Source organism: Microtus oregoni, unplaced genomic scaffold (assembly GCF_018167655.1).
Source record: "Microtus oregoni isolate MIOR12 unplaced genomic scaffold, Mior012 000092F_001, whole genome shotgun sequence".
In the NCBI taxonomy this organism is placed as follows: Eukaryota; Metazoa; Chordata; class Mammalia; order Rodentia; family Cricetidae; genus Microtus; species Microtus oregoni.
In genome coordinates this window covers 94,940-120,840 of record NW_024544602.1, presented here as the reverse complement: position 1 = coordinate 120,840, position 25,901 = coordinate 94,940, and the positions used below count along the sequence as shown (strand labels likewise).

General features: G+C 46.6%; 1 protein-coding gene and 1 pseudogene across 11 annotated transcripts in view; both read left to right on the top strand.

Moving 5' to 3' along the window:
* The window catches only part of LOC121442600 (GRIP1-associated protein 1), a 32,992-nt gene extending 9,420 nt beyond the window's left edge, over positions 1–23,572 (top strand). For 6 of the 11 annotated variants that reach the window (XM_041644206.1, XM_041644198.1, XM_041644203.1 and 3 more), the window contains 21 exons: positions 926–1,076; positions 2,022–2,206; positions 2,404–2,451; positions 3,058–3,089; positions 3,182–3,229; positions 3,362–3,461; positions 5,440–5,517; positions 5,727–5,819; positions 6,450–6,584; positions 11,473–11,568; positions 11,816–12,028; positions 12,154–12,267; positions 13,590–13,667; positions 13,770–13,865; positions 13,988–14,044; positions 14,131–14,230; positions 15,921–16,051; positions 20,919–21,041; positions 21,178–21,271; positions 22,134–22,288; positions 23,015–23,572. In XM_041644206.1, the coding sequence (XP_041500140.1) occupies positions 926–1,076; positions 2,022–2,206; positions 2,404–2,451; positions 3,058–3,089; positions 3,182–3,229; positions 3,362–3,461; positions 5,440–5,517; positions 5,727–5,819; positions 6,450–6,584; positions 11,473–11,568; positions 11,816–12,028; positions 12,154–12,267; positions 13,590–13,667; positions 13,770–13,865; positions 13,988–14,044; positions 14,131–14,230; positions 15,921–16,051; positions 20,919–21,041; positions 21,178–21,271; positions 22,134–22,288; positions 23,015–23,107 (2,220 nt within the window). In that variant the 3' untranslated portion in view covers positions 23,108–23,572. The remainder of the gene's footprint in view (positions 1–925; positions 1,077–2,021; positions 2,207–2,403; positions 2,452–3,057; positions 3,090–3,181; positions 3,230–3,361; positions 3,462–5,439; positions 5,518–5,726; positions 5,820–6,449; positions 6,585–11,472; positions 11,569–11,815; positions 12,029–12,153; positions 12,268–13,589; positions 13,668–13,769; positions 13,866–13,987; positions 14,045–14,130; positions 14,231–15,920; positions 16,052–20,918; positions 21,042–21,177; positions 21,272–22,133; positions 22,289–23,014) is intronic. The other 5 variants (XM_041644202.1, XM_041644199.1, XM_041644204.1 and 2 more) reach the window with 3 other exon arrangements.
* LOC121442602 lies at positions 10,355–10,687 on the top strand (annotated as a pseudogene).
* Positions 23,573–25,901: the final 2,329 nt, after the last annotated feature.

The following is a 25,901-nucleotide window of genomic DNA, read 5'->3' as shown; positions in this document are numbered from 1 at the left end:
GTATGCCTGAAGGCCAGAAGAGGGCGCCAGACCTCTTTACAGATGGTTGTGAGCCACCATGTGGTTGCTGGGAATTGAACTCAGGACCTTTGGAAGAGCAGGCAATGCTCTTAACCACTGAGCCATCTCTCCAGCCCCCAAGACTGGAATTTTTGTGTTGGCTAATCCTACATTCAAGTAGAGCACTATCGGATACATAAAAGCCAGTCAGGTGAAGAAATTTTTAAAAGAAGTGATGTTATATCCTAGGCAATAAAAAAAAATTGTCAGCCACAGTAGTCTGGTCTGAAAGTGAAGACAGGGGATTGTCTTGTGAAACTGTTGTTTTAACCAGGAGGTGAATGAACAGTGGGGCCTGCTGAGTTTTATTTTCATGGCATACCTCTCCAAAGCTAAAGACTCTCCAAAGCTAAAGTATAAAAACTGTAAGCTGTGTTTATTCTATAAATGTCTTACAAGCTGTTTGTGATGCCTGGGTTGAGAGGAAGCTGTCCTCTCAACCAGGGAGCTAGGATATTTTCACACAGATTAGGAGAGAGGGTGTGTGTGTGTGTGTGTGTGTGTGTGTGTGTGTGTGTGTGTGTGTGTGTGTGTGTGTGTGTGTGTCAGTGGAGCTGTCCATGGTGCTTAACAACTTCCATAGCAGCCTGAGGGCTTAACATCTCAGAGGTTGGGAATTGACAAATGGAATGTTGTTCTCAGTATTCTCACCCTTTTCGACTTTGCTACTTAACAGATGTGTAAATTGGAAATTGTTTAATATCTCTGTGTCTCGGTGTCTGTATCCTCAAAGTGTAAGAGGAACTGCATTATAGGGCTCTTAGGGGAATTTAATGAATTCTACACTGAGTGACCGAGTGCTCTTTGTGTTTTGGTGGCTACTGTTCTGATTTGCTATTTCTCTGTCATCTCTTCCCCTGCTCAGCTCTGCAGCCAGCTAGAGCAGCTGGAGCTGGAGAACCGGCAACTGAAGGAAGGGGCTACAGGAACAGGAACTGTTCAAGCTGGCCCACATGTGGACGGGGAGCTGCTGAGGCTGCAGGCAGAGAACACAGCCTTGCAGAAGAACATGGCAGGTGCATGGAGGCCTTCCTGGGATATAGGGACATCTTGAGTAGAGCAAGCATGGACATAATCCTTTTATGAGAAAGAGAAGAAATTCCAGAGTGAGACTTGGCCTTGCCTGAACAAGTGTGTGATTTTGCATTTTGGTGGTTATTTTACTTCTCTGAGTCTAAAACTGCTCATCCACAGTACACTAGAGTATTTGTGCCAGGAAGATGGAGCAATTAAGAGGTTTCACTCTGCATTAGTTCAGTGTCTGGTTCTTAGCAAATGTTAGAGAATAGCAGATGGATGTTGAAAAGGAAATATCGACTAAACAGAAATAGAGCATTGGTAAGATTCTGAGCCCAAATTGTAAATAGGGTCTGAGATGAAGGCAGAAAGACAGCTTGATAGAATGTGAGGAGGCTCTGAAACATGGGCCTTTGGTGAGTAGCTGGGGCTTATATGGTGGTGGGTGCTGCATTCACGATCAAGAATGAGACCAGGTACAATATGGGTAGGAATTAGGATATATATATATATGTATATATATATACATATATATATGTATGATATGGGACATGGTAGATAGGATTTTAGAGGTTGGTGGGGCTTTAAAATTATTTGTGACCTGCCAGAATGAGGCTTCATCTGGGGCAGGTTCCTATGCAACCTGAGAGGCTGAAGGATAGATAGGTCTCCCTGTATTTGAGACATAACAAAAGGCTTCAGAGATGATTTCATTCATCATACATACTTTTTTATTTTTTCTTTCTTTTTTTCTTTTTTAATGTATGAGTGTTCTGCATGTATACCTTCATGCCAGAAGAGGGCATCAGATCCTATTATAGGTGGTTGTGAGTACCATGTGTTTTCTTGGAATTGAACTCAGGACCTCTGGAAGAGCAACCAGTACTCTTAACCACTGAGCCATCTCTCCAGCCCCCATCAGATATTCTTGTCCTACTCAACAGCATTGCAGGAACGTTATGGGAAAGAGACTGTGAGGTCCTTAGCTGCCAGTGAGGGCCAAGGGGATCCCCCAGGAGATGCACTCCCTGCTGCCCTGGCTCCCATGCCATTAGCAGAAGTGGAGCTGAAATGGGAAATGGAGAAAGAAGAAAAGAAATTGCTCTGGGAGCAGCTGCAAGGCTTAGAGGTAAAACTGGGTCTCTTGGGACTGGGATGCTGGGAGACAGCAGATGCCGTATTCCTGCCTGTGGGCCCATGGAGATGTCTGTGACATCACCATCTCATGGGCTAAAGGGAGGTGGGACAGGAAAAAGTAGAGGCCTTCCTCCATCCTTGCTGATAACAACTCCATCCCTTATCTTCCCCCCCCCCTACCACCCGCAGAGCTCAAAGCAAGCTGAAACCTCCAGACTACAGGAGGAACTTGCTAAGGTGGGGTTTGCCGCCGCCTGGCTTTCTCCTAACAGCAGAGGAGCATTGTGCATCCTCAGAGCTTCAGTTTGATCATGTGTGAAATAGAGGCTCACAAATTTCAGAGCTGCTTTCATTGTGGAATAAGCTAATGTAGTCCTATTCTACCTTGTGCATGGCAGGTCCCATCCCTTCTGTTTCCTCGCAGCTTTGCCAATTCATCCATATAAGAATGCCCTTAGAACCTGGGGGCCCAGTGGTGAGACAACCAATCATGATCCTGCTTTCCAGGCCTCCCAGCCTAGCCATTCTGTGATGTGGCCATTGGCTGCTGCTTTGGGAGCATAAATAATGGTCTTTGGAGTCCAAGAGAGCTAGCTGGAGATGGTGTTGCTGCTACTGACAACTGGGCCATCAAATTGCTTAGTCCTTCTGAGACTCAGTTTACCCACTTGTAAAATCAATAGCTCTCAGTTCTCAAGGATGTCCTGAGAATTCCACAGGACTATCATAAGTAAAACCCAACTTGTAGAAGGACTCAGTGTGGTGTCTATAAATGTTTCTATTGTTTACTTTGTCAGTGTTCTCATTGTTATTTGTCTATACTCCTTCCTCTTTCTCCCTCAGCTCTCTGAAAAACTGAAAAAGAAACAGGAAAGGTATACTTTTCTTTCCAGGGGTTTTGGGGGCTTAGAGAGAGAGGAATTGGCTTATGGAAATAACATATCTATGCTTGCCTTTCTACATGCAGTTTTTGTCGTCTGCAGACAGAGAAGGAGACACTATTTAATGATAGCAGGTAACTACTGGGGTTGTCAATAGTAGAAAAATAGGTACCATGCCCAGCCAAATTAGCCAAAGACCACAGGGGTACAGTTGAGAGACTGGGCCTCTAGCCCTGCCTAATATACTCTATCCTTGTCACCACTAGAAACAAAATTGAAGAATTACAACAGCGGAAGGAAGCTGATCTCAAAGCCCAGTTGGTTCGCACCCAAAAGCTGCAGCAGGAACTTGAGGCTGCCAATCAGGTGATGTGATGGGGACTGGGTCTCAAGATTCTTGGAGTAGACAGTCTGGGGAGGTATGAGGTCTTTAGAGACTGATTGGGATATCTAAGATTTGGAAATACAACAACCTTATAGGTATGTGTAAGCCCTCCAAGAGCTAGAAAAATGGGAACTCAGAAACCCCAGAGCCCTAGGAATTGGGTTAGGAGTTTACATGAATCAGAGATCCTGAGGTGGGAATCTAAGGATTTTGGGTTGTTTTTTTTGTTTTTTGTTTTTTTGTTTTTTGTTTTTTTTTGGTTTTTCGAGACAGGGTTTCTCTGTGGTTTTGTAGCCTGTCCTGGAACTAGCTCTGTAGACCAGGCTGGTCTTTAACTCACAGAGATCCACCTGCCTCTGCCTCCCAAGTGCTGGGATTAAAGGCGTGCGCCACCACTGCCCTGCAGGATTTTGATTATGTACCACAAGTTTGTATAAATCAGAACTCTCACTGGAGTCTAGGACCAGGAATTAGGGTGAATGTGAGCTGTGGAACTCTCCCAGTAGATATTGGGTGATGCTGAGACTTTTCAAAGCTGTGATATCAGCTGGCTGTAGTAGCGCACACAGCACTTGGGAGGCAGAGGCAGGTGAATCTCTGTGAGTTCAAGAACAGCCAGAGATACATAGTGAGACCCTGTTTAAACAACAACAGCAATAATAATAAATTTTAAAAGCTGTGACATCAGTATATTGGAGACACCTAGGGCTCGAAGACATGAAGTTCGAGTGACACTGGACTTTCATATATGGAGCATTTGGAGCTGGAGGCAGAATATAATTGAGACCTTCAGGGTCTGGAAAGCTGTTGTGGTTCTGTGATGTCTTAACTCTTAAGGTGGGTTTGTTAGGTGGATAGTTCTGAGGTTCGGAGATTCTTGGTGGCAGTAAAAAGCTGAGACCTCCAAAGTTTACATGGGTGTGAAGTTCCTGGGGATTAGGGCTGTCTGACTTGAAAGCCTTTGAATTTCCTCTGAGAGGAGGCAAGTCTGAAGTTTCTCAGAATGGAGGATAAGGTATCTTGTAGAAGCAGGACTCCTAGAAGATTGGAGTGTGAAGGCTGGGAAAGAGTCTGGATAAAATCCTCAGGAGCTGTTGTTGGTCTAGGTATAAAGACTCACAGAGATGGAATGTAGTGGCATTTCATCTGTATTTTAATAAATAAAGCTCATCTGAGGATCAAAAAGGTAAAACAGCCACACTGGCCACTTTACAGAGCAGGCAGCAATGACACACACCTTTAATCCCAGTAGCCACACTAGTCTGCCATAGAAACCAGGTAGTAGTGGTGCACACCTTTAATCCCAGAACTTAATCCCAAAACGGGAGGAGACAGCTCTCAGTCTCATTCTGAGGTTTTGTGGAGGCAGGATCATCATTTTCAGACTGAGGTTGAGCTAAGAGCCCGTGACTGCTTTGTTTTTCTGGTCTTCGGGTAGAACTCCAATTTCTGTCTCTGAGTTTTTATTAATTGTGCTTCAATGGGAAGCCAGAGTAGCAGTGGAGATGGGTCAGTCTGAGGCTTCTTCAAGAGCTGGAAACTAGGAGGTCATGAGTTTGCAATCTTTAGGGTGTGGGACTAGAAGTGTGTGAACTATGGCTCTTAAGCTTAGGACATGGGGGTTAAGTACGTCAATAACTCCTGGTAATTAGGGTAAAGTTACAGTCCCTGGGGGCTGAAAATCCTGGGGCTCCAAGCTATCTGGGTGACTATGAACCCCTCAGAGGCTAGGTTCAGGAACTTAGGTATGTCAGAAATGCTCAGGCTGGGAGAGAGGGAGCGAATGTGTTTGAGAGCCCTATGCCTAATAGCTTGGAGTCTGGGTGAATCCGAGATCCCTGGTAACGAGTTCAAGCCTCACAGGTGCTGAGAATATGCTTTTAGGTGTTCATAGAGGGAGTCTGTAGATCTCTGTGCACCCAGGATGAGGTTTGAAATGGGGTACCTGACTTCCCACAGAGCTTGGCGGAGCTAAGAGATCAGCGGCAGGGGGAGCGGCTGGAACATGCAGCAGCATTGCGTGCCCTACAAGATCAGGTATGTTGTACTTGGTGGGCTTGGGAGCTGGGCTGGAGGGTGGGAGCTGGCTGAATTGGTATTTTCCAAGCAAGCATGGCCCACGGGGTCTTGCTTTTCCTAGTCCTGCTCTGTGTGCCTGTGTGTCTGTCTCCTTTCTTTCTTGGCTGTGGGTAGGTCCTGTCCCTCTGTTCTGGACCTGCTCTCACCTCTCGTGGGGGTGGGGCCAGGTGTCCATCCAGAGTGCAGATGCGCAGGAACAAGTGGAAGGGCTTTTGGCTGAGAACAATGCCTTGAGGACTAGCTTGGCTGCTCTGGAGCAGGTACAGGACACCTGGGAGCCCTTGCTCATCTTTCCGTTTCCTTTATCTCTCTATGCTTTTGGTCCACATCTGGCCAGGGTGGTCTGGACCCTTTACTCAATTCTGTTTCTGTTCCTCCTTTCTGTTGCCTTCCAGCTTTCTTCTCCATCTATTACTGCTTTTCCGGCATTCTAGTTTCTCTATGATAAAGTGCATGAAACATGAATAATCTTGTGTGTGGTCAGTGAATCCAATGTGTCTGTCTTTTTATGTCCCTTTATAACTCTGTGTGAACATTTTTCAGTGTGGTAGAAGATCCTTGGAAGTTACCAATATTCTGACCTTTAGCAACATAGAATCATGTTGCTTGTTCTTTTCATATAAATGAAATTGATGCTATTCTGTCCTTGCCTACTTTCTGGTACCTTTATGTCTGTGAGCTTTATCAGTATGCAGCATGGGTTCTTTTATCACTGCATAGTGTTTTATCTCACAAATATTCCAGTAACCTTTCTGCTTTTCTGTTTTAAATTTTCTGTCTTTCTACCTCACTTCATACTTCTTTCTATCTCCCTAGAACTGGGAGACCCAGGGGTCCCTGAGTAGTAGGACTCCCTGCATTTCATTTTCCACCATTACCACTTTCTCCAGATCCAGACAGCAAAGACACAAGAGCTGAACACGCTTCGGGAGCAGACCACTGAATTGACAGCTGAGCTACAGCACCGGCAGACTAAATATGAAGATCTAATGGGACAGAAAGACGACCTCAACTCCCAGCTCCAGGTGATGCTTCTTCTGACCTGGGTTATAGTTTCCTAGTACTGGTGCAGTGAATTGTCCTCGAAGAATGCGGAGAAGACTTTGGAATCAGGGAGACCTGAATTCCTGGCTGGCTGCTTAACATCCTAGTATCTTTATGTCCTGATACAGGAAATTTGACTTCTGCAAAACTGAGCTTAAAATTTCCAGCTAGAGGGGGCTGGAGAGATGGCTCAGAGGTTAAGAGCATTGCCTGCTCTTCCAAAGGTCCTGAATTCAATTCCCAGCAACCACATGGTAGCTCACAACCATCTGTAATGAGGTCTCGTGCCCTCTTCTGGCCTGCAGGCACACACACAGACAGAATATTGTATACATAATTAATAAATATATTTTAAAAAATTTCCAGCTAGAGCCGGGTGGTGGTGGCGCACACCTTTAATTCCAGCACTCGGGAGGCAGAGGCAGGCAGATCTTTGTGAGTTCGAGGTCAGCCTGGTCTACAAGAGCTAGTTCCAGGACAGGAACCAAAGCTACAGAGAAACCCTGTCCCAAAAAACAAAAACAACAACAACAAAATTCCAGCTAGAGTCTCCATTCTGGTATTATAATGTACAGTTTCTCATATGTAATGTTTGTGTTTGCTTCAGATTTTGTCTCATTTGGGAATATTGTATATAATTACTGAGATATTTGGGGGATAAAACCTAAATCTAAACATACCTTATACATATAGCCTGAAGGTAATTTTATAAAATATTTTTAGTGCCCCTGCTTTTTTTGAGATAAAGTAGAGCTCTCTATGTAACCCTGGTTGTCCTAGTACTTGTTCCGTAGACCAGGCTGGCCTCGAATTCACAGAACACCACCTGCCTCTGCCACACAACTGCTGAGATTAAAGGTGTGCGCCACCACACCTAGCACTTAGGCACTTTGAGAGTGACTCATTGGTGGCCAGGTGTGGAATTCCCATATGTGGCATTGTGTGCATACTCAAAAAATTTTAGATTTTAAGTCAGGTATACTGTCTATTACCTATAATCCTAGCACTCAGGAGGCTGGACTGCCATAAACTGTAGGCTAGAATAATACTAGATTAAATAAAGAAATTTTGGGCCGGACATAGTGGCACATGCCTTTAATTCCAGCACTTGGAAGGCAGAGGCAGACCAATCTCAGTGATTTTGAGGCCAACCTGATCTGTATAATGACTTCCAGGATAGCCAGGGCTACATAATGAGATTCTGTCTCAAGTAAAAAAAAAAGTATAGGGGGGCTGGAGAGATAGCTCAGAGATTAAAAGCGCCACACTGGCTGCTTTTTCAGAGGTCCTGAGTTCAATTCCCAGCATCCACATGGTGGCTCACAGTCATTGAAAATGAGATCTGGTACTTTCTTCTGGTATACAGATATACATGCAGACAGACCACTGTATACATAATAAATAAATTTTAAAAAAGTGTAGGGCTGATGATATAGCTTGTTTAACAAAGCACTTATATTGCTGTGCATGCACAAAGCCCAAGGTTCAATCCACAGCACTGCATAAGCCAGGCTTTATGATACAGACCTGTTATATCAGCACTTAGGGGGTACATACAGGAGGATCTGAAGTTTAAGGTCATCCTAACTACATAGCAAGATCAAGTCCAGCCTGGGCCTCATGAGCAGACCTTGTATCAAAGGGGGATGCTAGGGAGGTGGTTCAGTGGGTAAGAGTGCTTGCTTTGTAAGTATGAGGATCTGAGTTCAGACCCCAGCATCCTGTAAAAAGTGTGCCTGTAACTCCGGTGCTGGGAGGAGGAGGAGGTGATGACAGGATTTCTGGCGCTTGGTGGCTAGCCAGCCTAACCAAAAGCTATGAGCCACAGATTTAGTGGGAAACACTGGCCCAAAGAAATATGGTCAAAAGTAGCCTGGTGGTGGTGGCGCACGCCTTTAATTCCAGCACTCGGGAGGCAGAGGCAGGCGGATCTCTGTGAGTTCGAGGCCAGCCTGGTCTACAAAGGGAGTTCCTGGACAGGCTCCAAAGCTACAGAGAAACCCTGTCTCGAAAAACAAAAAAGAAAGAAAGAAAGAAAGAAAGAAAGAAAGAAAGAAAGAAAGAAAGAAAGAAAGAAAGAAAGAAAGATGGTCAAAAGTGAGAGGAAGATACCCAATAGCCTCCTCGGGTCTCTGCATATTTGTATGGACATATGCACACAAAGGATTCATACACACACGCATACAAGTTTAGTTTTCTCTTATGTAAAACACTTAAGTAGGGAGCTTGGTATGGTAGTACTCGGTAGTCTGAGGCAGGAGAATTGCTCATAGGAGCTTAAGGCCAGCCAAGGCTGCGGAGTGAGACCTTGTTGCCAAAAGAAAAAATAAAATGCTAAGTGGGTTGTTCAGGTATGAATGATGCTAATGATGGTGGGGGTTTTTTTTTTTTTTTTGTTTTTTTTTTCCGTTTTTGTTTAATTTGTTTGAGACAGTTATTTGTTATGTATTCCTGGATGGCCTGGTACTCATTATGTAGCCAAGGCTAACCTCAAACTCATGACATTCATCGTGTCTCAGCCTTCCAAGAACTGCTATTACAGGCATGAGCCACCACACCTGTGTTGAATTCTAGATTGCCAATTACCAGCGACTTAGGTTCTTTCTCTTTTTCAGTTTTACAGCTTTTGACGCAGACTTCTAGCCTTTGCTTCCAGGGTAGTTGTTGAAAACATTTCACCTTCATGTTTACATTGCATATGGAAGGAAAGAGAAAAGGGAGCACGCATAACAGTAAAGAGCACCTCCCTTTCTTTTAAGAACATACTCTGCTGAGTATGGTGGGTCATGGCAGTATTCTTAGCACTCAGAAAGCTCACACAGGGCTGGAGAGATGACTCAGCGGTTAACACTGGCTGCTCTTCCAGAGGACCAGCGTTCAATTCTCAGTGCCCACATGGCAGCTCACAACTGTCTAACTCCAGTTCCAGGGGGCCTGATGCCATCTTTTGGCCTCCTTGAGCACCAGGCATGCATGTGGTGCACATACATACATGCAGCCAAAACATTTAAACACATAAAACCAAATAACTCTAAAATAAATAAAAATTTAAACAAGCTGACACGGGAGGATTGTGAATTTGAGGCCAGCCTGGGTGACACAGTAAGACTGTGTCTCAAAAAACAAACAAACAAACAAAAAATAACAGGTGGCAGACACCTTTATTCCAAGGTCTTGGGAGGCAGGGACAGGTGGATCCCCATGAGCTTGAGGCTAGTCAGGGATACATGGTGGGACACTGTCTCAAAAACAAACAAATGAAAAAAATCATAATAGTAAATTAAAGATCTAGGTTACACTCACCATTTCTAGATACAAATTAATCACTTGAGCTGGACACAGTGATACTCATCTCTATTCCTAGATGTGTGGGGAACTGAGGTAGGATTGTTTAAATCAAGGAATCGAGGCCAGGGTAACAGAGTAAGACCCCGTCTCAAGAAAGAAAACACAAGCCAGATGTGGTGGCATGCACCTTTAATCCCAGCACCTGGAAGGCAGAGGCAGGCAGATCTCTGTGAATTTAAGGCCAGTCTGGTCTACATAGCAAGTCCCAGAACAGTCAGGGTTACATAGAGCGACCCTGACTCAAAACAAACCAAAAAGGGAAGGGAAGAGAAAGGAAGGAAAGGGAGGAAGGAGAGAGAGTAAAGAAAGAAAAAAAGAAAAAAGGAAAGAACAAGCTTTCTTGTTCTTGACCATCTTAGAGGCTGCTCTTGGTTGGGAGCTGTCCTGCACTCAAGGCGGAATGATGGTGGCTGCAGAGAAGATGACAAAAGTCTCTGGAGATGATTAGATCTAGGTTCTAGTTTATTATGAAAAGTGGAAAATGCATGGTGAGATACAAGTAGACTCTAAAGATGATCAAACAGGGAAAAATGAAATTGGTTATCCTTACCAACAACTGCCCAGTTTTGAGGCAATCTGAAATAGGTTACCATTATTCCATGTTGGCTAAAACTGTTGTCCATCCCCACAGTGGCAGTAAAATTGAACCGGGCACAGCATATGGAAAATATTATATAGTATGCACACTGGCTTTATTGACCCTTGTGATTCTGGTATTAGAAGCATGCCAGAATAAGCTAATGAAAAGTAAAACAGGAAAGTTTTTCTTTAATAAAACTTGCCTGAGCTTGTTCATGCAGAAAACAAATGCAGGCATAGTGTCCAATGCCTGTAATCTTAGTATTTGGTAGTTAGAGGCAGGGTTAAGGGTTCAGGGTCCTTGTTGGCTACATAGCAAGTCTGAGATGAGGTCCTATCTCAAGAAGAAAGGCTTTTGACATAAGACCTTGTCTCAAAAAGAAAAAAAAGGAATGTAGCTGGTATGACTGAGCACACCTTTAATCCCAGCACTCAAGAGGCAGAGGCAAGCCAGGGATACACAGTGAGACCCTGTCTCAAAAGAAGAGAAAAGAATACTAAGAAACGAATCACATGGCCCTACCTGTCAGAAAAGGAGAAGAGAGAAATACTTTATAGACTATCATATTCCCAATTTTTTTTTTTTTTTTTTGGTTTTTTCGAGACAGGGTTTCTCTGTGGTTTTGGAGCCTGTCCTGGAACTAGCTCTTGTAGACCAGGCTGGTCTCGAACTCACAGAGATCCGCCTGCCTCTGCCTCCCGAGTGCTGGGATTAAAGGCGTGCACCACCACCGCCCGGCTTCATATTCCCAATTTAAATTCTGTTGCTAAGGGCGTAGGGAAGAATAATTACTGGGGACCGAGCAGCAGCGTCTGTCATTTTCCCATTATGATTGTGATTATAACACCCACTTTATTAGGGAAAGGTCTACTAGAAGTGTTCTAGGTTATTGGCACCTACCAGGGACTCTCCTCAAACTTTCCCCTTCTTTCCTGAATTAGGAGTCATTAAGGGCCAATAGCCGACTGCTGGAACAACTTCAAGAAATGGGGCAGGAGAAGGAGCAGTTGACCCAGGACCTCCAGGAAGCTCGGAAGGTGGGGCACCCTGAGAAGAAGGAAAGAGATGGCCCAGTCCGTGAGGGTAGGAAGTGATAAGGCCAAATCTTGAAACTGGAAAGAGAGAAAATGACCTTTTCCTAAAGGATGGGCAAATGACTCAGCCAGTTTCAAGGGCCAGGGAAGAGCTGAAGTCTGGCTAGTTCCTTGGGCGTGGAACAGATTGGAGGTGTTTTGTGGTGTAAAGTTAATTCCCACTCTCTTGGCCTACCCTCCTGGTCCCCAGAGTGCTGAGAAACGGAAGGTCATGCTGGATGAGCTGGCAATGGAGACAATGCAGGAGAAGTCCCAGCACAAAGAAGAGCTGGGAGCTGTCCGATTACGGCATGAGAAGGAGATGCTGGGGGTGCGAGCCCGTTATGAGCGTGAGCTTCGAGAGCTGCATGAGGACAAGAAACGGCAGGAGGACGAGCTCCGGGGGCAGATTCGGGAGGAGAAGGTGGGTGGGGTAACGATGCCCTTTCTCCTCTAAAAGCTGAAGACCATGGTGTTGGTGGTCAGGTAGGTGATACGTAGGGTGCCCAGTGCTCTGCTGCCCAACTCCTGACTGCCTTCCCCTTCCAGGCTCGAACAAGGGAACTGGAGACTCTTCAGCACACAGTGGAAGAACTTCAGGCTCAGGTACACTCCATGGATGGAGCCAAGGGCTGGTTTGAACGGCGCTTGAAAGAGGCTGAGGTAAGTTGGTGGTACCTAGTAAAGGTGCAGAGCTGGTTAGGGGCACCCATGCTCAGTCTTTGTGCAGATTTAACAGGCATGTCTTTCTCCTGGATTGTTCCTCTGCCAAAAAGTTATAATATACTATCTTTCCATGTTTGGCAATACACTAATATTTACTTTAACAAGAACATTTATTGCCCCTTTTCCTGGAAAACTCATGACAACAATAAGAGGCGGTATCCTGTAGCAGAGAAGAGCGCACACTGGAGCCAGTGTTTCCCTAAATTTGCATGCCGGCTGAGCCACTTCCTAGTTGGATGACTTTATGCAATGTATTTCATCTTTCTATGGCCCATTTTCACCTTTGACAGAAAGGGAATAAGAAGGATAAAAAGTGTAATTCATTGGTAGCATGAATGAGACCTCAACTTCAATTCCCAATAGTAAAAATATTAATGCTGAAAATAATGCCTTACTGTATAGGTATTTTAGGAAGATTATAGAAACTGACTTAATATATGTACAACCACTTGAATATTCCTGGCATGCAGTGTTGTTTTTGTTAAATAAAGAAATAGAAATGTAAATCACTTGATCTACTACGTGAATGGTGTAGGCTTCCATTTCCTACTTCTGCCTCAGGGCATACGCTGTTTCCTACAAGATGTTTCTCCCTGGCTCTGTAGTGAGTTACCTGTCAATCCCAGCACTCAATAGGCTGAGGCAGAGTTGAGAGGTCAAGGCCAGCACAGGCTATATACTGAGACCTTGTCTCAAAGTCAAAAGTGGGGCTGGAGAGATGGCTCAGCAGTTAAGAGCTCTGGCTGCTCTTCCAGAGGACTTGAGTTCAGTTCCCAGCACCTTTATGATAGAAGAGGGAATCAGATCCCTCTAGCTAGTGAGGCCTGTGACCTCCTCCCCCTCCTTTCTGGACTCCCTGGGTCCCAGCTCTTACCCCCTAACACACACACACACACCTTTAGCTCAAAGACCTTAAGAGGCAGCTGCACCTGGAGTGGAAACAGGCTGACAAGCTGGAGGTGTACATGAAGATAAAGCACTCACACATAACACAATGGCGGATCTCTGTGAGCTCAAAGCCAGCCTCGTCTACAAGAGCTAGTTCCAGGACAGGCTCCAAAGCTACAGAAACCTGTCTCAAAAAAAAAAAAAAAAGAAAAAAGAAAAAAGAAAAGAAAAGAAAAAAAAAAAGAAAGAGAAAAAAAAGCCCAAAGGTGTTTTTGTCACACCCCAAGAGCTCTGCTTAAAGTCACTTGCCCTTGACTAACTGAACACACTATCTTTGGGGGCCATGAGCAGACCTGGAACTCTTTTTATAGGAATCCTTGCAGCAGCAGCAACAGGAACAAGAGGAAGCTCTCAAGCAGTGCCGGGAGGAGCATGCTGCTGAGCTGAAGGTGATTCTTGCACGGTGATGTTCCTGTCTATGGGTACCAGGTACCGCTGCAGGAGAACACGGACTTCTTAGGCAATGGCCTGAGCCATTGTTTGCTTTGCAGAGCAAGGAGAAAGAGCTTCAGGATGTGCGGGATCAGCTCCAGCAGGCCCAGGAGGAGCGGGATGGTCACGTGAAGACCATCAGCAGCCTGAAGCAGGTCTGTGGTATCTCTGTGGTCCCAGACTTAGCCATGGCCGAAACTTGCATAATGAGGCAGGGAGGGTGTGCACTGCAGGCGGCTGTGCCTTCACCTGCCCGCTGTGCCTTCTCTAAGCACAGGAGGTAAAGGACACAGTGGATGGGCAGCGGATCCTGGAAAAGAAGGGCAGTGCTGCGGTAAGCTAGTGAGGCCTGTGACCTCCTCCCCTCCTTTCTGGACCCCCTGGGCCCCAGCTCTTACCCCCTCTCACACACACCTTTAGCTCAAAGACCTTAAGAGGCAGCTGCACCTGGAGCGGAAACGGGCTGACAAGCTGCAGGAGCGGCTGCAGGACATCCTCACCAACAGCAAGAGCCGCTCAGGTGAGAGGGCAGGCTGGGTGAAAGTCAGCCCTTGGGCTGCTTTCTGTACCTCCTTTAGCCTTTGCTCCAGCCCTCTGTCCTGCCTGAATTCTTTTCTCTTTCTGCACTGTCTGCTTTTTTTCTGTGTCTGTGGCTTCTTACTACCTTCTCTGTTCTTCTCTGCCTAGTCTTCCTGTTTGCTCCATATCTGCTGTTATTTCTCTGCTTTCTCTCCCGTTCCTATTCTTGTACTCTAGAAATCCTCACATGAGTTTAGGATCCATGATACAAGCCCCAACCCCCAAGTCATTCCCCTCTAGGAACTCACAGTGAATCATGGGACACAGAATCCCATAGGCAACAGCACCTCACTGTCTTCTCCTTCTCCTCCTCTTTTCAAGACGGGGCTTCTCTATGTAACAGTCCTTGCTGGCCTCGAACTCACAGAAATCCACTTGCCTCTGCCTCCTGAGTGCTGGGATTAAAGGCGTGTGCCACCACCGCCCAGCTAACACTGTCATCTTCATTACTATCATCACTGTTATTAGCATTGGGATTTTTAAGATAGCATCACTTTGCAGCCCAGGCTGATTTCAAACTCATGGTGCTCTGCCTTGGCCTCCTAAGAGCTCGGTTACAGGCATAAGCTGCCACGTCTGGCTTGTTCTGTTTTCAATATACTGCTAACTCAACACGCGATACTTCTGGCAGAAGACATGTCTACACAAACCTGGAGTTGTTTCTCTACCTTTTCTTGCTTGCGAGTAGCTGTAAATACATCGAAATAACTCAGATTCAGTAATGGTTTTGATGCATTTCTTAAATCACAGATAGGCTTAGAGAAAATTGCCATCAACTGAGGTGCTAGGGGAACCCTACTCGGGCACCACATCCTTTTTGGAGATTCTTTGGAGTTTCCTTCAGAGTATGCTGCTAATCCTTTCCCTGATACCTGGAAGCAGCTCTAAGGGCAGTGTCACAAACTCAGTACCAATGCTTTCTGTTTTCTTTTTGAGATGGGGTTCTTCTGAGTTGCTAGGCTGGCCCTGAACTCCTCACCTCAAGTAATCTACCTGCAGGCATGGACCACCATGCTCAGCAAGTGTTCAAGTGATATGGCAAAGCATATAGCTCTCACCAAACCAATTTCTCACTGAGGCAATCAACCTCCTGAAGGAACCTCTCCTTATAATAGTGGTGTTTTGTCATAGATTAATTTAAGAAGTGGGGAATAGATTTGAATTTCATACTGTACATCTTTCTTATCCATTAGATGGGATTAGGGTCTAGGTGAAAGACTACAAGTCTGTCTCCATCTTTGTTCTGAATGTGTCTTTCTCTGTGGTTTCTGTCAGTCTCGTCATGTACTGGCTTCCTGTCTGGGCTTTCCCCTGCATGTGTGTGTGCCGCTGTGCACTCTCAACTCTCTAGCTTCCTTTTTCTACATCAGTGTCTGATGCCACTGAAATCTGGTGTCTGCTCCTTGCCCACACCCAGCCTCACCCACTTCCCTTTCTTCTACTGGATATGCATACCAACAGAAGTGGTTCCTTGATGCTTCCTGATCCAGATCTTGAGTTTGCTTGCCTACTCAAGTTTGTGTCTTTTCCTCATTCCATCACTGGAAAAAAATCTCTGTTTGTGCCTCTTTCTGCTGGTTGCTGTCCCAAGATTCCAAGGGACTCAGGTTTGTTTTTCCTCCACTCCCCAGGCCTTGAGGAGCTGGTTCTCTCTGAGGTGAACTCACCAAGCCGGACCCAGACAGGGGACAGTAGTAGCATCTCCTCTTTCAGCTACAGGGAGATTTTGAAGGAGAAGGAGACCACAGCCGTCCCAGCCAGGGTAAGGGGCAAGTTTCACCTACTAAGACTGGAGGATCCCCATTTTTCCCTCACTTGAAATTGTCTACACTGACCTTCAGACAAGCAGTTCTTCTCTGTCTATGTGCCTATCTATCTATCTATCTATCTATCTATCTATCTATCTATCTATCTACTATCTTTTTCTCTGTATTTATGTGTTTGTCTCTGTCTCTCTCAGGCTAAGGATTGAACCTGGGACTTCACACATATATGCAGAACACGGGCCTCACATATACACATACATGCAGAACACGGGCCTCACACATACACATACATGCAGAACACGGACCTCACATATACACATACATGCAGAACACGGGCCTCACACACATGCATGCAGAACACAGGCCTCACATACATGCATGCAGAACACGGGCCTCACACATATATATGCATGCAGAACACGGTCCTCACACATACACATGCATGCAGAACATGGGCCTCACATATACACATACATGCAGAACGCGGGCCTCACACATACACATGCATGCAGAACAGGGGCCTCACATATACACATACATGCAGAACATGGGCCTCACACATATACATACATGCAGAACACAGGCCTCACACATATATATACATGCAGAACATGGGCCTCACACATACACATACATGCAGAACACGGGCCTCACACACATGCATGCAGATCACGGGCCTCACATATACACATGCATGCAGAACACGGGCCTCACACACATGCAAGCAGAACACGGGCCTCACTTATACACATACATGCAGAACATGGGCCTCACATATACACATACATGAGGAACATGGGCCTCACACATACACATACATGCAGAACATGGGCCTCACACATACACATGCATGCAGAACACGGGCCTCACACATATACATACATGCAGAACACTGGCCTCACATATACACATGCATGCAGAACACGGGCCTCACATATACACATGCATGCAGAACATGGGCCTCACATATACACATACATGCAGAACACGGGCCTCACACACATGCATGCAGAACACAGGCCTCACACATACACATGCATGCAGAACACTGGCCTCACATATACACATGCATGCAGAACACGGGCCTCACATATACACATGCATGCAGAACATGGGCCTCACATATACACATACATGCAGAACACGGGCCTCACACATATATATACATGCAGAACACGGGCCTCACACATATATATGCATGCAGAACATGGGCCTCACACATACACATGCATGCAGAACACAGGCCTCACATATACACATACATGCAGAACATGGGCCTCATACATGCACATGCATGCAGATCACGGGCCTCACACACATGCATGCAGAACACGGGCCTCACACATATATATGCATGCAGAACACGGTCCTCACACATACACATGCATACAGAACAATACATGCAGAACACGGGCCTCACACATACACATACATGCAGAACATGGGCCTCACATATACACATGCATGCAGAACACGGGTCTCACACACATGCATGCAGAACATGGGCCTCACATATACACATACATGCAGAATATGGGCCTCACACATATACATACATGCAGAACACAGGCTTCACACATACACATACATGCAGAACACGGGCCTCACATATACACATGCATGCAGAACACGGGCCTCACATATACACATGCATGCAGAACACAGGCCTCACACATATATATGCATGCAGAACATGGGCCTCACACATACACATGCATGCAGAACACGGGCCTCACACATACACATGCGTGCAGAACACATGTCAACATTTGCTGTTCTACTAAGGTGCAGTCCCAGCCGCTAACAAACATTTTGTCAACTTCTTCCCAAACTCATCAACTTAAATTAAGGCTGATCTATGGGAGGCCAGTCATTCTCTCTGCCCCTCTATTTCATCACCATAGATTAATCCCACCTTCCTAGTGCTTTAAAGTACAAGCATTGTGGGAAGTGCACCACTCATGTAGGAAATCCTGTTTTCTAACTTATTTGTTATTATTTTTTGGAGATAGTGTTTTGCTATGTTGACCATATAGACCTCAACCTCATAGAAGAGATCTGTGTGGCCTGCCTTCTGAGTGATAAGATTGAATGTGTGTGCCACCATGTCTGGCTAGTTATTGCTTTTTAAAAAATTTTTATTTATTTTTATTTTATGTGTATTGGTGTTTTGCCTGCAGGTATGTCCATGTGAGGGAGCTGGATCACCTAGAATAGAGTTACAGACAGTTGTGAGCTGTCATACGGGTACTTAGAATCAAACCCAGGTCCTCTGGAAGAGTAGCCAGTGCTCTTAACCTCTAAGCCATCTCTCCAGTCCCTATTTATTGCTTTTTTAAATAGGTTTTTGAGACAGGGTCTCTCTCTACATAGCCCTGGTTGTCCTGGAACTCACTAGGTATTATCTGGCCTCAGATCTGCCTGATTTGCTCCCAAGTACTGGAATTAAAAGACATGTGCCCTGCCGGGCGGTGGTGACACACACCTTTAATCCCAGCACTCAGGAGGCAGAGGCAGGTGGATCTCTATGAGTTCAAGACCAGCCTGGTCCACAGAGCTAGTTCCAGGACAGGCTCCAAAGCCACAGAGAAACCCTGTCTCGAAAAACAAAACAAAACAAAAAAAAGACATGTGCCCTCACGATTAGCCTTAAATAATTTTTTATTTTCGTTTTATGTTTATGTTCTATCAGCATGTACCCCACCTTCATGCAGTACTCTTAGAGGCCAGAAGAGGGTGTCAGATCCACTGGAACAACAAGCTAGTACAATAGCTAGTTGTGAGTTGTCACATGGGTGCAAAAACCGAACCTGGGTCCTCTGGAAGAGAAGCCAATGCTGTTAACTCTTGGGTCATCTTTCTATCCCCTATTTAATTTTTTTTCTCTTTCTTTTTTCTTTTTTTGATATTGAATTCTTACTATGTATCCCAGACTGGACTTGAATTCATGTTCCATTTCCATCAGCATCCCAAGTGCTGGGATTATAAGCATGAGTTACTGTGGCTGATTTCCTTTATCATCATTATTGCCATTTGTCACATCATGTTTCCTGCCAAACACTTTTTATTTGGATTTTTTTTTTCGAGACAGGGTTTCTCTGTGGCTTTGGAGCCTGTCCTGGAACTAGCTCTGTAGACCAGACTGGTCTCGAACTCACAGAGATCCGCCTGCCTCTGCCTCCCGAGTGCTGGGATTAAAGGCGTGCGCCACCATCGCCCGGCTGGATTTTTTTTTTTTTTTTTTTTGGTCTTTCAAGGCAGGGTTTCTCTGTAGCTTTGGAGCCTGTCCTGGAACTAACTCTTATAGACCAGGCTGGTCTCGAACTCACAGAGATCCGCCTGCCTCTACCTCCCAAGCGCTGGGATTAAAGGCGTGCGCCACCACTGCCCGGCTTATTTGGATTTTTTAAAAATCATTACACAATTAATATGTATACACTGCTAGACATTTTTGGTGGAAATTTTTATCGTTTTGGTTATAAACTTAGCTATAATAGCTAAATAATCTCTCCAGCCCTAGTAGGACAGTTTTGAATTTTTGTTTTGTTTTTTGTTTTTTTGAGACAGGGTTTCTCTGTAGCTTTGAAGCCTGTCCTAGAACTCACTCTGTAGACCAGGCTGCCCTCAAACTCGGAGATTCACCTGCCTCTGCCTCCCGAGTGCTGGGATTAAAGGCATGCAACACAACTACCCAGCTCCTGGTAGGACTTTTTAAATTTTTTTTTTTGTTTTAGTTTTGCGAGGCAGAGTGTCTCTGTGTAACAGTTCTGCCTGTCCTGGAACTCACTGTGTAGAGCAAGCTGGCTTTGAACTCACAGAGATCTGCCTGCCTCTGCCTCCTGAGTGTTGGCATTAAAGGGATGTGCCACCATCACCTGGCTTTTAAAAAATATTTTTAACTAAAAAATTTTTACATTAGGGAGGCAGAGGCCAGTGAATCTCAAGAGTTCAAGGCAAGCCTGGTTTACAGAGCAAATTCCAGGATAGTCAAGGTATTTGTTTATTTTTGTGTGGTTTTCATGCATATATGTGTGCACCATATGTGTGCCTGGTGCCCACAGAGGTCAGAAGAAGGCATCATATTCCTAGAGCCGGATATGTATGGATACGGTTGTGCTCTGCTATATGGGTTCGGGGAACTGATTCCTGATCTTCTGCATGAGCAGCGAGTGCCCTTAACCACTACTGAACCATCTCTCCAACTCCTTGTTGGACGTTTTACATTTTTTTTTTTTGCTTTTTTGACACAGTTTCTCTGTGTATCCTGGAACTCACTGTGTAGACCAGGCTGGCCTCAAACTCAGAGGTCCACCTGCCTCTGTCTCCCTAGTGCTGGGATTAAAGATGTGTGCCACCACTGCCTGGCCTTCTAGAGGACTTTTAAAGTGTCCTTTTTTTGTAAAAGCTAGCATTCAGCTTCAGAGTAGACCTTGGTTTTTGTTGTTGCTGCTTGTTTATTTTTTTCCTTATGTCTTTATGTGTCTGTTCTGATGCTATTTTCCTGACATCAGCTGGTGGAAGAAACCAAACCATTTGACCTATAGGAAACATCCCACCTTTAGATTTTTCTGCTTGCTTCTTAATGGTACCATTTAGCTTGTTCTACTGTTGCTTCCATTTCCTGTCATCTGGGAATTAAATGTCATTTGCTTCCTTTCGTCCTCTCAGTAGCACTCTTGTGGTGGTGGTAACACTGTCTGCTTCCCTTTAGGCCAAAGGAAATGTGGAGTTTCTAGGAGTGCCAAGTCTGGCCTTCAGCTGCTGCCTCAGAACTTATAGTCGCTGATGTGCCTCCACCCCCCTAACTCAGGTGGATGGGTGATGCTGAGAATGACTAGATTTTCTCTCTCTTCTTTCTTGTAGTCTTTATCTAGCAGTCCTCAGGCCCAGCCCCCTCGGCCGGCAGAGCTCTCAGATGAGGAGGTAGCTGAGCTGTTTCAGAGACTGGCCGAGATACAGCAGGAGAAATGGATGCTGGAGGAGAAGGTGCTGTCTGTCTACCTGCTTGTCCCCGCGTGAAGTGTCCTGGGATGGGGGTGGAGGTGGGAAGGGTGTCTGGCTGGATCCTCATGGGAGGCAATGTCAAGTTCAGGGGCTTGAGATGGGGTGGACCATCTTGCAGGTGAAACATCTGGAGGTGAGCAGTGCCTCTATGGCAGAGGACCTCTGCCGGAAAAGCGCCATCATTGAGACCTATGTCATGGACAGCCGGATTGGTCAGTGCTCCTTCCCCAGCCCTCACCTCCAGTGCAATCTTCACCTGCCCCTCCTTTTCCACTGTTCTATGCAGCTACTTCTCTCTTCTTGACCCATGGAGGGAAAGCTGGGAGGCTTTGCATTATTACGTGGCCTCCCTTTGTCCTTACCATTTCTAACCCTGCATTCTCTAGTGTTTTCCCAGGACTTTTCTTCTATACCCTTCTTTCTCCCCTGCTTTCTATTTGTTTATGTTTTTTTTTCTGTTTCACTACTCAGTAGCACTATTATTCTGTTTCCATTTTTATTTGTTTGCTTATTCTTTGAAACTGGATTTTGCTCTGTTGCCTTGGCTGGCCTGGTACTTGCTTTGTAGCATAGGCTAGCCTCAGAGTCTCAACAGTCCTGCCTCAGCCTTCCAGGTGCATGACTGTACCTAGCCGAACATCTTCATTTGTTATATCTTCCTTCCTGTTCTCTTCTCTGACCTCCATGGCTATCCCCTCCTCTCCTATCTGCTACCTTCCCTCTCCTTTCTTTTATTCCTTACTTTCAAATCTTCCCCTACTTCCTGATTTTTCCTAGTTTAGCAATACCCACTGACATGCTCTGAGGGCTTACTGTGCTCTCTGTGTGTCACATGCAGTCATATATATGTTCCCAGCACCATGAGTTAAGAATTATCCCTATTTTTGAGTCACATGACTAATGACAGCTGGGTTTCACCTATCTAAGCCTCTGCCCCCAACATAACATTGCTTTTCTCCCTCCCCTCCTGCCTGCTCTTTGCTTTTCTCCTGTCTCCTCTGGCTCTGCCTACTCTCTCCTGTTCCCTGCCCCTGGCTCTGCCGAGGGGGCGGTGCTCAGCCTGGACCCTTGCAGATGTATCTGTGGCAGCAGGCCACACAGACCGAAGTGGGCTGGGCAGTGTCCTGAGAGACCTAGTGAAGCCAGGCGATGAGAACCTTCGGGAAATGAACAAGAAGCTGCAGAACATGTTGGAGGAACAGCTCACCAAGAATATGCACTTGCACAAGGCGAGTGTGGACCACCTGCCTCCCTACCCACAGTCCTTGGCGGTGCCCTTCCTAGTTGCCCTTGTCCTCCCAATACCACCTTCTACTCATCAGCCATCCTTTCGTGTTCCCCTCTTCTACCCTCCGATCAACTTACCAGTTGAGCCTACCACTCTTCCATCTGTCCTTCCACCCACTCATCCATTCAGTTTTTTTGTTTTTTCAAAACAGAGTTTTTCTGTGTAGCTTTGGAGCCTATCCTGGAACTTGTTCTGTAGACCAGGCTGGCCTCGAACTCACAGAGATCCACCTACCTGCCTCTGCCTCCCAAATGCTGGGATTAAAGGCGTGTGCCGGTGATGCATCATTCTTTCATCTATTCAGCTATCACCCTTTCCCCCACCTACATGTCACACGCCTACCTACCTTTTTGTCCTCTACAAAGTTCATTTGTGAACCTATTTGTCTGCCAAAGATTCCTGATGAGTTCACCCACACAATGATTCCCCCACCCACCCAAATATTCCATCATCACTAAGGGAGTCATATCCAGGTCCTACCTTGGAGAAGCAAGTGGACATTTGTTAGATGAGAAAGTAGTGGATCTTCCCATCCAAGGCCTGATACCACTGGGCTCTGGTTAACCCAACAGTCCATTTAACTACAGATAACATCTCATATTTGCTACCAGAGCTGCTGCGCCCTTTGTCCCCTTCTCTAGCTCCTGATGGATCATTTGTTTCTTAGGACATGGAAGTTCTATCCCAGGAAATTGTACGGCTCAGCAAGGAATGTGTGGGGTCCCCTGACCCGGACCTAGAACCTGGAGAAGCCAACTAAAGACCTACGGGCTGCACCTACTTCCATTCCCTTCCAGAATGCCATTCACTCCCTGGGTTGTGGTGGGAAAATAGAGGCTGGCACCAAATCTAATATTTTAGGAGATGGACATTAAGAGGGCTAGGAGTCTATCTATGGCTGGTATTGATGACCCCCATCATATGGCCAGAGGCCCTTGTGGGGGAAAGATCCTGAGGGAAGGGCATGGATTTTTTTCTTCTTGGCTCCCAGGGGCATCTGCCTTCAACTCTGCATGAGCTCTCCCTCCCAGAGACCAACTCTTTTCATTTTATTTTTTAATTTATGTTTGGAAGCCTGGCTACTCTGCATTTGGGACTGGGGATGTTGGGTGGGGGTGCAGTCCATGCTCAATGTTCCAGCAATGTGTGTATGTGTGTGAGTGTGTGTGTGTGTAAAGGCTTTGCAGCCCAAATACCATCTGGCCAGACGGGCCCACCAACTGACTGTGTGGTCTCTTTCTTTTCAATCGAGGGACGTGTTGGGAGTGGGGTGGTCATTGCACTGACTGTGTGGTCTTGTTCTTTTCAATCGAGGGACGTGTTGGGAGTGGGGTGGTCATTCCTCTGGAATGGGGAAGGTGGCCTCCAGCTCCAGTTTTTCTTCTTCCAGTCTCAGTTCACCTGGTTGCTGACAGACCTCTCAAAGGGAGTAGCAGAAATATCTGCAGATATGGGGGGGTATTAAATTGAGGGTATAGATGAATGAGCAGATGGGAGGGTGGATAAGTGGTTAGATGGACTGAGGGATAAATAAGTGGTCGTATGGCTGGAAATTAATGCATAGGTAGACGGATGCATGGCTGGATGAATAAATGAGCAGATGAATCTGTAAGTGGATAGAGTATGGGTAAATGGAGGTACAAATGGACAGATGGATGTCTAGCAGGGTGGACAAATGGATAAATGGGTGAATTAACTGTGAGTAGATTGATGGATTTATAGATAAGTTGGGAGTAAACTGGCAAGGCTAGAGTGGAATTATGGATGCATAAGCGAATGAAAGGGAAGGGTAAGTTGGAGGCATACATGATGGGGGAAGCTGGAGAATGCATAGACGCATGGAAAAAGGTCTTTAGGAAAAGGTTGGCAAACGGTTAGAAGCTGAGGGGTAGGTAGGTGACTGAATGGCCAGAGGGGTACCTAGAGGAATGGGTAGGGTCATTGGTTATGTGGGCAGGAGGATGGGTGGGCGAAAGAATGGACAGATCAGGAGTATGAAAAGTTAGCAAGTGAGTATCGTGGGTAGGCGGGTGGATTGAAAGGCTAGGCACTCTCATCAGACACCGTTAGTTACTTAAGACCAGGCATCCTGCCAGGCCTTACCTGTGCCCACCCCATTCACATTGCTTCAGCTGATGCTCAAAAGCACACTGTCAAGTTGGGATAATTCTGACAACTGAGAAAACAAGTCACCTGGTTAAGGGCACAGCAAGTCTGGCAAAGCTGGGGTTAGAACTCACAGACATCCCAGAGGCACTTGGTGCTCTGCGTTCCGAAGGGCAGAAGCAGATCCCACCATGGAAAGAGGTGTGATTTGAGGGCATGGGATACAAACAGATGGGAATTCTGCTCCTTTGGCAAGGGGCCTACGGGTAGGGAGTGGTACCTGGATTGTCCCCATCTGCACTACCTTTGCTCGGCATCTTGCATCCTCAGACTGGAAGGTGTATACTGGAGCCCCACAAAGTCTGGTTTAGAAGTTGGGCTCTGACCTATGCCCTCCCCCCAGAGTGGATCTGGAGGCCTGGTCATCCCCACCAGTCCCCCCTCCCCCACCTTTCCCCGCCCTTCCACAGGGGGGGGGGGGCAGGGAGGGGACACAGCACTGCATCATTCCCCGTGGCACTCCGCTCTGGGGCCATTAACAGACGCCTCCCCATCGATTGGTTCTGCTAAGTGCTGCTGATTCAGACGGGTGGGGGTGAGAGCCCCTGGGGGCAGTGGGGGTAGGAGCTGGGCAGAAAGAAGGGGGAGTCCAGGAAGTAGGAGGTGGGGAGAACTGGCAAAGTTCCCTGCCACCCCCATTTTCCAGATGACGCGACTGAGGCCCAACCAGCTTTGTAAGGAGGCGGAGTCTCCCCAGGGTCTCTCTCAAGCTATCCTAGGGGAAGGGGCTCTGGGAGCCACGTGGCCCCTCCCTGCCTCTCGCTTCATCTCCCGACAAGCTCCAGAGGGGCGGGGAGAGAACGCTGGAGGAGGAGGAACTCCGGCAGCTCTGCAGAGGGGCAGGAGCTCCGGTGTTTGGTACCCCCAGCCCCAACGCTGTTGCTGCAGCTGCAGCGGGGACACAGGTGAGGACAGCCCTGTGGGGAGAGGGAGGGGACCATCACTAGCTCTGTCCTTGTCTTTTCCTGGTGCGGTCCCCATGTCCTAGTCCATCCTGGTACAGTCTCCAGGGGTCCCACTGGACCTTGTCCTTCCAGAGCCTTCTTCCAAGGACCCAACAGCCTCCTCCCCCTGTCTCCCACCCCGCCCCCGCCTGTTCCACCTTTCCCTCCTAGGCCTGGCTGTGGCTCTTCGCTTCCTCCTCCTCTGCTGCTGCTACTGCTGCTGTTGTTGCTGCTGCTCCGGCTACTGCTACTGCTGTTGCTGGGTACACACCGCCAGCCCCTCGGGGTGTAGCTTCCTCAGACCTGCCTCCAACGGTGGGACCCAGCCTTCTCCTAGTCTCCCCTACCAGCTTCCTGCAAGGTTCATCAGCCCCCTCTCCTGGAAGACACACCCAACTTTCTTCCAATACCCCGCCCCCTATCCAACCTATTTTGAGGGAATTC